Raw genomic sequence first — 12,505 nt, 5'->3', positions numbered from 1 at the left:
TATATCCTATTAGCATTGGTGGGGGGCTCTATGTTCAGTTATACCTATGATTGAACAATCTGCTTCTAACAGATCAAAGAAAAAGCCGGGGGCGGGGGGAGGAAGGAGAGGAGAAGTAGTAGTAATCATCAGCACCAGCAGGAGAGTTAATGAAATGTTTGGCTCAGATACAGGTTCTGAGTTCAAGGATCAAAGAGATCCTACTGTAGTGGTCTACAAATCAGGAAGTGTGCCAGCTCCAGTATGGAGAGAATTAAGAAAGGCACAACAGCTGTTACAAAAGGGAAGGAGAAATGGTAGAAGGAAATAGCTGTTTGAAGATGATACTGGTAACCTGTATGTGAGAATACCTCATACACTGCAGCTTTTTATAATTACATTGCTACAGCATTACTACAATAACTGGACAGATACTCCGCTCTAGAATGAATGTGGAGAATTATGTTGAATTGCAGAAGAGCAGTATCTGGGACCAGTGGAGGCTACGGAATGTGCTCCATTTTTGTCAGCCTCTTGCAGAAGGGACATGTGGTACAGAAACAGAGCTGTTGGGCTGGATATCAGACTCCTGTAGGTTAAAGGAAAGACAGGCAAAAAAGAATCGTATGGCAGCAAGATCTTGTGGAAAGCAGTCCCATTTTCCCAACCACTTACTAGCCAAAGCCTTCTCATTCTCTTGCTCCAATGCCTCAAAATCAAAGGCTTTGCCCATTTCCGCCACAATCTCAGCACTGATGTGAGTAGGAAGTGTGTGTGTCTCAGGTGGATGTGTGAAATAGCTGATTTTCCCACTAGAAGAAACGAAGTACAAAAACAGATTGCAGCCTTTAGAGCAAGGATCAGTAACTTTTCAGGCCCCAAACCCTAAATCGGTGTTTCTCAAGCTTGTCAAGTTTAAAATGGGTGGACTTCAACTCCCAGAATTCCCCAGCCCCACCCATCCTATACCCATCTTAAACTTGGCAAGCTTGAGAAACACTGCCCTAGACAGAGATAGAGCCACAAATTACAAAATCTTGTGCAAGGTTCTGACTACTTCATAAAATAATGTTGGGGCATCATGGGCAAAAGACAGCTGTATGCCATTTTGTTGACCCCAGCTTTATAGGAACAGCTTCCTACCCCCCACTCCCCAAAACCACTTTTGCAACAGACCCCATTATTTTTTCTTTTCCTGATTTCAGTTCCCACTTGAATTAGAGCTGCCAGGTGACCAAAACAAAGAGAAAGGAAGGAAGAAGCATACATCAAAGACAGTTCTGAAAGAGATGAAAGCTCTAGTTCTTTGTTCTTTTTTTTTTTTTAAATCCTGTCTTTCACTCACCTCGTCCAGTCATTTAGCACTGCTTTGGCGGCCTTCTCGTGGTCTGGTATCCCCCCTTTTTTCAGCTTGCCCTGTCGCTTGGCCAAATACGCCAGGAACTCCATGGTGTTCTGAAAATCTGGCACACTGAAGTGCTGCATAATCTTTAGGTGGAGGCAATTCAGGGAGAAGGAAGAGGTGAGAGTTAGAAGCCAATTAAAGTTTTCTTTCCCAACCTGCCAGTTCTGTTCACCTACATCTCAGGGGTAGGGCAGGTTTGTAGCAATTGGAACTATTATTTACTTATTTTTCAGGCAAAGACTGCCCTGGGCAGGGCCATGATGTGATGATACCCTCTTCCCCTTGCCCCTGAAAACCAGAAAGAAAGTGCATTTCTGAGATGCTGCCAAATTTCAGTGGGTGATTTCTGAAAGCTGCCAAAACCAAACCAAACCAAACCGAATTGGAGTTTAATTATTTTCTGCTCACTTTTTAAAGCACGGTTGTTACCATTTTGCTACAACTGTAATTAATAGTTGATTTAATCAGTCTAACTCAGGGTTTCTCAACCAGGGTTCTGTGGCACACTGGGGTTCTGCAAGAGGTCACTAAGGGTTCCCTGGGAGATCAAGATTTATTTAAAAAATTATTTCAATTTCGGGCATTAAAGAGGTAAGTTTCATTCTTTATTTTCAGTTTAAGAACACTGTTAATGCATATATACAGGCCTCCACATGAAACAAATATAATAATTTGGTAATTTCTGGCCTATATTTGAGCCTGAATGTGCAGGGGGTTCCCCAAGGCCTGAAAAATATTTCAAGGGTTCCTCCAGGGCCAAAAAGTTGAGAAAGGCTGATCTAACTACTCAATTGAGGCTGCAGTTCTATACCTGTTTACCTTGGAAGAAGTACCACAAGTGCAGTGAAGCTGACTTCTGAGTACACATGCAGGACTGAATAATACCCATTTCAAGCACAAGTTTCAAGGGGGCAAAAGCCTCCCTGATTGATAACATTTCAAAAAAAAACAAAATATGTATAAAGCTACATACATATGAAAGAAACCATGTTTTTAAGGAAAACTTACCTTGTTTTTAGAAATGTATGTGCCACAAGAGCAACATGTCCTGCTATGTGTAAAGGTGAATGCCTCTGCTAAATTGATACTGCCACGTATTTTTTGTAGGCACTTGTATTAAAATGCCAATCACATGCACATTCTCTAAAAGTGTTGCCCAATTAAGCAGGAACAATTGTTGAATGATCCACTTAATGCCTACTGATGTTTTTTAAAACTCCTAGAGAATAGACAAATCATATTTTGCAGCAAAAGCAACACCAATGGCAATTTAAAGGCTGTGTTCCTCCACATGTTGATTCAGGTCTAACTGAACCATGGTTTAGCAAATAGCCCAACTGCCTGAGATTGCCCAATACACTGAACCACAAACCAAACAACCATGTAAATCTAGCATCTTGTGTGAATCTAGTCAAAGGACAACAATTTAAATTAAATAAACACCCCAAATTAAGATTCTTGGCCAAAGTTATGTGTGAAGGCATGTCATTTAGCAAGCAGATTCATCCTTTTTAAATGTGGTTTCAAGGGGAAAAATAGCTCTGTCTAAATTAGCATCACTTTAAAATTCTTTAGATTTATACTTCTCTACCTCAGAACCATCATTTTTGCTACAACCTATTTGTAGTCCCTGAAAGAAGCTTGGGATTCTCAAGCCCCACCTTCATAATTGTCCAGATCATTCTCACAACCACATGCCCCATCCATTATCTCAGGACCACCCATACCTGCTGCTTGTTGCATCGTTTCAAGATGGCCTCCACTGGACTCACGGGGTCAGCCAGCTGTTCTATTCTGATGCAGTTTCGCAGAATCATGGCAGCATCCGAGGTGGGAGAAGCCATGACAATCCCTGGACAGTCGAGGAGTTTTATGTGCTTGTCCAGCTGCACCTCTTGTAGGCATCTAAAGATATGGTGGGGAGGGGCGATAGATAATAAATGCAATCATTTCAAATGCCAGCCTTTCCACCTATAATGTTAATTTGCTAAAGCCTCATGCTATATTTCTTTGTTGTCCCAAAGCTAAAACAACTGGACCAAGAACTAGAATTTTAGACTTCTTCTAGGATGGCAGATGATTTCTTTCTCACAACAGACTTATATAATCCCCCTCCCCTCCTGGAATGTTGAATCCATTCTCAAACCATCCTATACCCTGATCTGTAAGAACAACTTCACAGGAATAGCGTATCAATCTGCATCTCTTCTGGCCTTCAGGAGGAAAGGGGGTGGGAGGAGGGGAAGAGTAGAGTGTGAAACCTATTTAGTCAACAGAGATTTTTAGGAATCTCTGGCCAGTAGCTCTGTCTTTTCAAGGAATCATCATTTTAAATGCACATGTGTTTAGAGATTTTCTTTTTGGGGGAATGTAAATGTAAAGTTAATGTGATCCACCTCAAAACCAGAGGGAAAGAAGATAAAAAAATCAGTGGGCAGAAAGTGGCTAAGTTCACAGTTCACATTTAGCCATTGTTTAATCATGAGCTATTTATTCAACTACACAACTGGTTCAATTCACACATCCTAAGTCACAAAGTACAGTTTACAATTGGTAAGGGCTAATTTGAGTTTCAGCACCCAAAATGCTGAACAAACACCAATTAAGTCACCTTATGGATTAGAACAATATGTAAACTGGTGAATAAATTACTGTGTCTTGTACAGAAGATGGTGCTCTCATTTTACAACCCCAAACCCCCTCTGGCCTACTAAGCTCAAAAATGTATGCCACCCAGGCCTTCATCTGAGCCCAAGTTCTAGGCAGTGTCACTCGTGCCAAGTACATCCAATTCTGCACAATGTTGTCAAAGGAAAAAAAACACCTTTCCTACTACTGGGGGTAAAGCCATATAAGGGAATCCCTGAATATTTATATCCCCGAAGCAGGACCACAGACCTCCTGCAGCACTCCCTGATTTAAAGTGAAAAAAGTGAAACTACTCAATTGACCTTTGGATTTGATTCCTCACTTCTAATTAGCACCTCACACTGGGCACCTACTTGGTGATGCCAGGAGTGGAACCAGTACTGCAAGCCCGGCTCCTCTTCAAGCTGTTGATCAAGCTGCTTTTGCCAACATTTGGGAAGCCTACAGTCAGGGACAGAGACAGGCAACCATCAGCAAGCACACTTCCAGCCTGGTGATTGCTCCCACCCAAGATCACTCCCACCTCCCACTAAACTCTTTCCTTTGCAATCTACATGATAAATAACACACAAGAAAAGATACCGCTACCCTAACTCCCACCATCCATTTCCTTTGGAGTAAAAGGCAGAAGATTCTAGGGTTCATGTCCACCACCACCAACTACCTAAAACAATCTTCCCCAAAATGGGCACCTCCAAGTCGGTGAACTTCAAAATGTCAGTCTCTGTAGTTGGGGAAGTCTGGTGAAAAGGTTCCGAGGAAGCTGAGGTCCATGTGGCCTAAGTGTTCTCTCACTTGCCCCTTTCTTTCCCATTTGTGGGCAACACCACCTCCCCAGCTAGGATTCTTCCCGGTCTGAATTACAGCCTCAGCTCTCTCCTGGCTCCAACTCCCAGAAATAATAGAAGAGCCACTGGATTTCCTCCAAGGCCAAAAGACCTTCTTGCATTAGCAAGATGGCTGCTATGATTCTATCTAGCCACCACAAACCAAAAAAGGGGAACATTTTTTAATCTGCCATATCAGGTCAGCTGGAGGCCAACAATGAAGGCAAGGAAGACAGTAAAATATGTGCATTCTTTCTCACAGACCCATATTCTTGATAGACTTACCCTCATCAGGCACACTTCAGGTGTCCTGTGACTCCAATTCCCAGAAGTCCCAGCTTACACAGGAATTCTGGGAGCTGCAGCTTCCACATGTTTGGAGGATGTCACATTGAGGAAAGCTGTTCTGGGAATCAGAGCAGCTCCAGGAAACCCCTTTCACTTTGCCCACCCCTCAGACAGAGGCATGCTGCATACCCACAACTCCAACGGTGACGGTTGTCCTGACATCCTGATTCCGGCAATAGTTCGCTAGTACCTTCATGAGGCAGTCTGCCCCAACGCAGGCTCCACTGCCTAGCAAGTCACTCGATGCTCGTGTTACTGGGACATGGCTCTGTTGCTAAAGGGGAGAAAGGAATCATTGCTTAATGCCCCTGTGTCTCACCTCAGATGCCCCAATCTTAAAATGTTTCCAAATATACGAAGTCTTTTTCAGACACTTCCATCTGTGTTCTCCATCTCCCAGAACCCACCATTCCTTTCTGCCACCTGGATCTCATTGTATAAAGACCAGGCATTGGAATCCTTACTGCCACCCCAGCCAAATCCAGTCTCCTGAATAATACGCTGGCCCTGTACGCTCTCCTACAATAGCCAACTCTGAGGTGGCCACATACTGCATGACAGATCACTTTCAGAGGAAAGGCTGAACCAATACTCCTTATACAACAGGAAAATGAAGTATAAAATTAAATTAGAATTTGTTTAGTATAAATAAGTGTCATAAGCAAACACTTCTTAATGACCAGACTCCCACAAGACTTCCAAACCCTGAAAGATCTGGACTATCTCACAAATGCAGAAATCTTGCAAGGTTTTGGCAGTCTCGCGTGAGTTCTACATTTTTGCATGAGGTCTTGCGATACTTCAGGAGTTTTTATTTATTTAATTTTGGGGAGGCATAGACACTGTCAAGGGGTGCTGTAAGCAGCATGTTGTCCATCCCCATCCTATTCTCAAAGTGATCTCCAATGAAAAATAATCTTTTGGAGGCATAACATAATTAACCCACTGCAGCCATCCATCACCTACCAGGTTTTTGCTCTGTTGCTGAGTGGAGGATTTAAAGGCCACTGTAGGAAATTCATTCCTCAGGTACTTCAGCCACTTTGCAACAACCTCTTTAGATACCAGATCTGGATCAGGAATAGATTGGAAGAGACAGTGAAGGATTCCTGACAAAATTCAATCTGCTGCCCGTTCACTGGGGCTATACCTGCTCCCACACCAAAGGCTCACAAGATAAGTTACCTTTTAAAATCTTGTTTCAAAATTGTAATCCATTTTATGCTCTGCAGATAGATCACGCAGAAGACCAAGCAACACCATCCCTAATTCCCCAGACACAACACTGATGTCAAAAGAATCATGACCACCTTCCACCTAAAGAGTCAATACTGCTAATATGGACTAGAATATCCAAGTCACTTATCCAACAGAGAGAGAAAGAAAAGTGCTACCTCATCCACTTATCTACCTTAACTGTCATTGTGAATGAACAAACCACGAACAAAAAGCAAAACAAGCGGTAAAAAATCCTCTATAGTTGGTTGAGCCCAAATGCACAATCTAGCAAACTTTGAGTCTTGACTCTTTTCCCTAACTGTACCCTCTACCACCCCAAATCCTGAATTAAGTCATGTGAATGCAATGATTCTGAATCAAAACAAAGCAATAAGCCAGTGTTAATATAATAAAATAAAGTCAGGCTTATAAAATAAGCCAATGTTAATTCAACAGTTTATTCCTAGTACATTTTCTGGATTCCCTCAGTGCAGAGTTTGAATCTGTAGAAAGCAGCTCTGAGTAAGAAAAAGTCTAATCTTATATTCTTGAATCATACATGGCTTCACTTCCTTTCCACAAAGAACCTAGTCTTGTTGGTGTTACACTTACCTATTTTGCTTAGCACCAGAACCAGTCTCTTGTTGGTTCCAGCCTGCACCACTGCCTGTTCAACCTGGGGGCAGCGGCAACCCTGGGGATCCCGAGCATCAAGGACTTCCAAGATCACATCAGCTGCTTCAATTACCTAGAGAGCGCCAAGTTGGAAAGAGCTGGAGGCCATGGTGTCCAACGCTCTGATCCAGCCCAACCAGACTGAAGCATCACCATCTATAGTCCCACTTTTATTGGTGCTAAGTGTCAAGTCACATCCATCTTCACTGACCTTCCTGAACTCCTTGTAATATGCCTTGCAAGAGCTGTCTTTTTCCAGCAGGGCATGTTTGGCCAATTGCTTCAGATCCATTTCCTGTGGGAAGAACAAGTTTATGCACGTGCCCAAGGGGATGGAATTAAAGTTCCACTAAGACAGATGGCGCAGACTAGGTTCTCATAGTCAGAAAATAGGTACAGTACCCCTAATTTCATAGGGTAAGATAATACAACAACATAATCCTAGTTGCATTTCTACAGTTATATTAATCCCCACAAAATAACTATTATTCGATTGCTGCTGTACGAGACATTCATTTCCCACTAAGGGAGGCATCTCTACTCAAGGTGTATATAGGCTGAATAAAATCTTCCATGAGAGCCCTTTAAAATGCAGCATTCTGTTCTCCAAGAATGCCTTCTAAAGTGATTTAGAGAGCACAGAACTGTGTTTAATGGACCCCGAGCAAAGAAGTGCATTTTGCACACTTTGAATTTTGGAATCTCTCCTTGAAATTTGTTTTCCCTTCTACTGTTTCCTTGATACTTTTTTTTTCTCCTTTAACAAAAAGAAGTTTTATTGATCTGGAGCTACCGGGTGTTCTCTCAAAGTTTACAGATAAGCAAACCATTTATCATTTTCCCCCTCTTTCAATGTCTTTTTTATTTAACACTTTGAAGAAAGTAGATGAACAAGTACAAAAGAAAACATGAAAAAATAGATCAACCAGGGATTTAAAAATGTCATGGGGGCTATAGCTTTCTAAAATACCATTAGTTATGAATAGTTAAGTATATTATATACATTGTATGTCACTGAGGGATTAAGAATCATTACTGAAGCTAACTCATTGCCATTTTTAAACCAATTCCACCTGTGGCTCCAAGTGCAGTTAAGACCTACTCACTCTAATTAAAAATTGGAAGTCTGGTAGCGCCTTTTCCAGCTAACCAATCTGATTAAAAGGCACAAGCTTTTATGTCTAGCCACTCTATGCATTTGATGAAGTGAGCTGCAGCTCACAAAAGCTTGTGCCTTTTAATCAAATTTGTTAGTCGGAAAAGATGCTACCAGACTCCTCTTAATTTTTTGCCACCGTAGACCAACACGGCTCTCCTCCTATAGTGCCCACTCTAACTTAGCAACAGCAAGTCCACAGCCCTCAGGTACCTTGAGTGACTTTCTTTGGGGGTGGGGGGGGAACAGCCAGGTAGAGTGGGAGGTTTTGCATTCAGATTCTCACACAGTCCTCAATTCAGTGACTGATTTGTGTTCTGCCTTTCTGTAAAATGATACCAGAAATAACTGGTATCGTGCTATTTGTAAAAATGAATAGGAGATTTGCAACACAGTTCATTTACTAAGGTTATAATTCCATAGATCTGTGCCAAGAACTGAATCCCACTGAGCTCATTTGGATGTGTTTCCAAGTAGACCAGCAGAAGACTGCTTTGCAAGAAATCCCATATAAAATTATGGGCCTAACTCCATGATACTATATATGTCATAATGACTAAGATGTATCTTAATCTGAGTTCACAAAAGCAAATTATTTTAAGTTTGCCTAACTCTGTGGTGAATTCAGGTCAACATATTCAATTTCCATCCATCCCATTCATTAAAATAAATAAGAGAAGTTAGGGGTATAAGGTTATATAAACCACTCACACCCATCACTTACAAACAGCAGTTTTAACATAGCACCAGCAAGACTGAAGCATCAGGGTAAAGCCTACATTCTGAGAAAGCATAAATAAAATACTCTTTGCTGCCTATTTAAGAGCAGGCAGTGATGGTGCCCATCTGTCTGAGGCCCATTTGAAATCATGGATGCCCCCATTTAGCAATCATTACCAAAAATGAACCTAGAACTGAAACTAGGATTCTCACAATTATTTTCACGTACTTCTTTCCTACTCAAACAAGCGTTCGTCTAACCTACTATGGAAATGTGTATTTCCACTAATATATTTGTGCTGCTTAAAAGAATCTCCAGAAGAAGGGGACAATCAAAACTTCTACAAAAGCTGCACAGACAAACCAGACTTCCTGCAACCAGATTGGCTACATGTGCCATGGGGAAGATCACCAGCCCAGATTCATTACCTTCTGCTCGAAGCGTTGCTGTCTGTGCAAAGCGTCCTTCTGCAACCCTTCCAGACTTCGGAACCGGCTGATTTCCTTCTGTCGCGCCATTTGTTGCCGTTCCTGCAGTTCCGTAACCTGGTTAGATGGATACGGCCTTAACCTCTAAGGGCGCTAGCAACCCTGCTGCACAGGTCTCACAGACACAGCATTATTGAGTACCAATACTATGCCATCCCAAATTCCAAGGCCCTGAGCAGGGAAATTAATTCAGGAATCTAAAAAGCCCACCCACCTTTGGCTCTGTTCTCCCATGTGGTGTTCTACAGGTAGTTTTCGCTTAACAACCACGATTGGGACTGGAATTTTGGTTGCTAAGCAAAATGGTCATTAAGCGAAACCAACCCAATTTTATGACCTTTTGTGGTGGTCATTAAGTGAATTGCCCTGGGCATGAAGCAAACCATGGGGTCATTAAGCAAATCACATGGTTCCCCATTGATTTTGCTTGCCAGAAGCTGGCCAGGAAGATTGAAAATGGTGATCACGTGACCATGGGACTCTACAACAGTCATAAATGCGAACCGGTTACCAAGCGCTCAAATTGTGATCATGTAACTGCAGGGATGCTGCAATGGTCTTAAGTGTGAGGACCAGTTGTAAGGTAGCTTTCTCAGCACCATAAGTCCAAACTGTCACTAAACAAATGGTTGTTAAGTGAGGACTACCTGTACTTTTAGCCTTACCCTTTTCTGCCTTAGGGCCAGTTCCTTTTTGACATGCTCTTTGAAGTGTGACAGCTGAGGTACTCCTGAATCCTTTTTCCCACATGGCTTTGCATCCTTTTTCTATGAAAGGAAGGACAGGCTTCAAAAAAGGTCCTGCACTGGATCTGATTGCAGACATAAAACTGCATATATTCATCTCATCTGAGAACAACAACAGATCCTTGCTTTTCCAGCTGACACTACTTTGCGCCTTTCCCCTTTGCTAAGGAGCCAGTTTGGTCTAGTGGTTAAGGCAACGGGCTAGAAACCAGGAGACAGTTTGGTCTAGTGGTTAAGGCAACGGGCTAGAAACCAGGAGACTGTGAGTTCTAGTCCTGCCTTAGGCATGAAAGTGGCTGGGTGACCTTGGGCCAGTCCCTCTCTCTCAGCCCAACTCACCTCACAGGGTGGTTGTTGTGGGGAAAATAGGAGGAGGAAGGAGTATTAGGTATGTTCCCCGCCTTGAGTTATTTAGAAAAATAATAAAGGCGGGATGGAAAATAAATTAAATAAATAAAATAAAATAAAGAATGCCTTATGCCTCCGTATCTGCAAGCTGTACTTGCAGCAGAATTGATACATTAATGGGAAAAACACAGTTACAGGTGGAAGTTAACAGCATAACCATTTCACTGGCAACTTGCATGATAAAAGTTTCATCTGGAAGCATCCTAAGATGGATCGGCCACCTTTTGATTCACCACCCAAACCCTCTGCCTTACTTTTAAAACAATTCTGCCTCACTGATATAACCAACGATCATTCCACTATCAAATTCAAAGGCTTCCTCTGTCCTTCTATTGACTCCTCTGTCATCTCTATCACAAAAACTCACTTTTTCAAAGTCCTGCCTTACCTTGCTATGTTTGGATTTCTTACTAGATTTTTTCTGCTCTGCAAAAGAGAAATAAAGGGGGAATCAGAGATGCAGCAAACATGATTTTCGTTTAGAATTCCAATTAGATGGGAATAACTCAAACAGATATTTACTGTGCCGGGTCATGATGCTAAAAGTAGGTAGAGGGTCAGGGACCTGTTTTTCTGCCCAAAATTAGTTTCTGAATCACCTTTTTTCTCCTGATTTACAAGACCTGGAAAAGAAAGAAAAACTAGTCTATATTGTTTTCTCATCAGAGGAGTAGAGTAAGTAGCTTGCTCCTAACAATATCCTAATTTATAACAACAATTGTAAGCTGCCCAGAGTTGCTGGCAGTTGGGCAGCATATAATTTAATAAATTATCATTATTACTATTTAATTTTGGCATAATGCATTACATGAATCCAGCCACTGTGCTATATAAACCATGGTTTGGGGTGATGTGCAAACACAAGCAATGGTGCAAGGCAGCAAACTTAAACTAGCCTTCCATACCCTAGGTTTTCCAGAGGTACTGAACTTCAGCTGCCATAATCCTTCAGTACTGTCTGTGCCATGTGAGATAATGGGAGCTATTGATTAATAAAGGCAGGATAAAAATAAAATAAATAAATAAATACATCCAGAAGGAAATTGGGTGGAACATACTGGCATATATAATCCCCAGAAAAAAAACATAGGCATTCTATAATCTTTGAGGGAGGTTGGTAGAAACTGGAAAGAGTCTAGTGGCAGCTTGGCTGAAGGGTTAAGTTTGGATGGAGGATTCAAATTTCCAAATTCAGCTTCCCACTTGGCCACTAAGTTCACTAGTTAATAAGGGTTAGTCACACTCCCTCTGCCCAATTTACCTTACAGAATGTTTGTTGCAGTAAAGTGAAAGGAAACCAACCATTACATGCTGCCTTGAGGTCTCAGAGAAAAAGCGAGATATGAATACAAGAATGAAGAGTACAAAAATAAATGTTATTTTCAAAGAGCCACAATGATCAGGCAAAGATGGTAAATCCCTTCCTCCTCCCCCTGGCATCTTATACCCAACTTATAAAAGCAGGAGAATCAAATGATAATTCTTCCTGAGACTGTTCCACCTTAACCTGCTAATATTAACGTGTTGGAATATTAGTCCCAGCAACTAATGTCTACGAGGATCCCGTTTATTTTTCTCCCTTGCACTTTTTTTCTCTCACGCGTTCCCCTCCTCTAGGTAGAGCTTCAGGGCTGAATTTTTCATACTAAACTTGCCTTGACATGCCACCCCACTTACAATTATCATTCCTTCGACACAATTCTGAGCCACCTTCACGACGGTCCCCCTTCCCTCTTCTCCACCCCCAGAGCCTCTTACCTGTTCAAAGTTTCCACCTCTGAAAAATCAACGGCAACAGCTTTTACCAAAAAGACTTCCGCACAGTCGTGAAGCTTCGCAAACGTGACACATGGCCTCCTGCGCGTGCCCAAAGGAGCTGGAGCTA

General features: G+C 42.0%; 1 protein-coding gene across 1 annotated transcript in view; it reads right to left on the bottom strand.

Annotated features, from left to right (window-relative positions):
• GNL3L (G protein nucleolar 3 like) overlaps positions 1–12,505 on the bottom strand; it is a 16,595-nt gene extending 4,090 nt beyond the window's left edge. Inside the window, exons 1-13 of the mRNA XM_063294162.1 lie at positions 12,379–12,505; positions 11,143–11,243; positions 11,009–11,046; positions 10,132–10,233; positions 9,407–9,523; positions 7,313–7,396; positions 7,039–7,174; positions 6,175–6,278; positions 5,338–5,482; positions 4,387–4,474; positions 3,112–3,289; positions 1,325–1,467; positions 655–791 (exon numbers count right to left, since the gene is read on the bottom strand). Of these exons, the coding sequence (XP_063150232.1) occupies positions 655–791; positions 1,325–1,467; positions 3,112–3,289; positions 4,387–4,474; positions 5,338–5,482; positions 6,175–6,278; positions 7,039–7,174; positions 7,313–7,396; positions 9,407–9,523; positions 10,132–10,233; positions 11,009–11,046; positions 11,143–11,155 (1,285 nt within the window). The 5' untranslated portion in view covers positions 11,156–11,243; positions 12,379–12,505. The remainder of the gene's footprint in view (positions 1–654; positions 792–1,324; positions 1,468–3,111; positions 3,290–4,386; positions 4,475–5,337; positions 5,483–6,174; positions 6,279–7,038; positions 7,175–7,312; positions 7,397–9,406; positions 9,524–10,131; positions 10,234–11,008; positions 11,047–11,142; positions 11,244–12,378) is intronic.

The sequence above is a fragment of the Candoia aspera genome, chromosome 2 (assembly GCF_035149785.1).
Source record: "Candoia aspera isolate rCanAsp1 chromosome 2, rCanAsp1.hap2, whole genome shotgun sequence".
NCBI lineage: Eukaryota > Metazoa > Chordata > Lepidosauria > Squamata > Boidae > Candoia > Candoia aspera.
The sequence above is the reverse complement of the archived record's forward strand: the minus strand, read 5'-3'. Positions and strand labels throughout refer to the sequence as shown.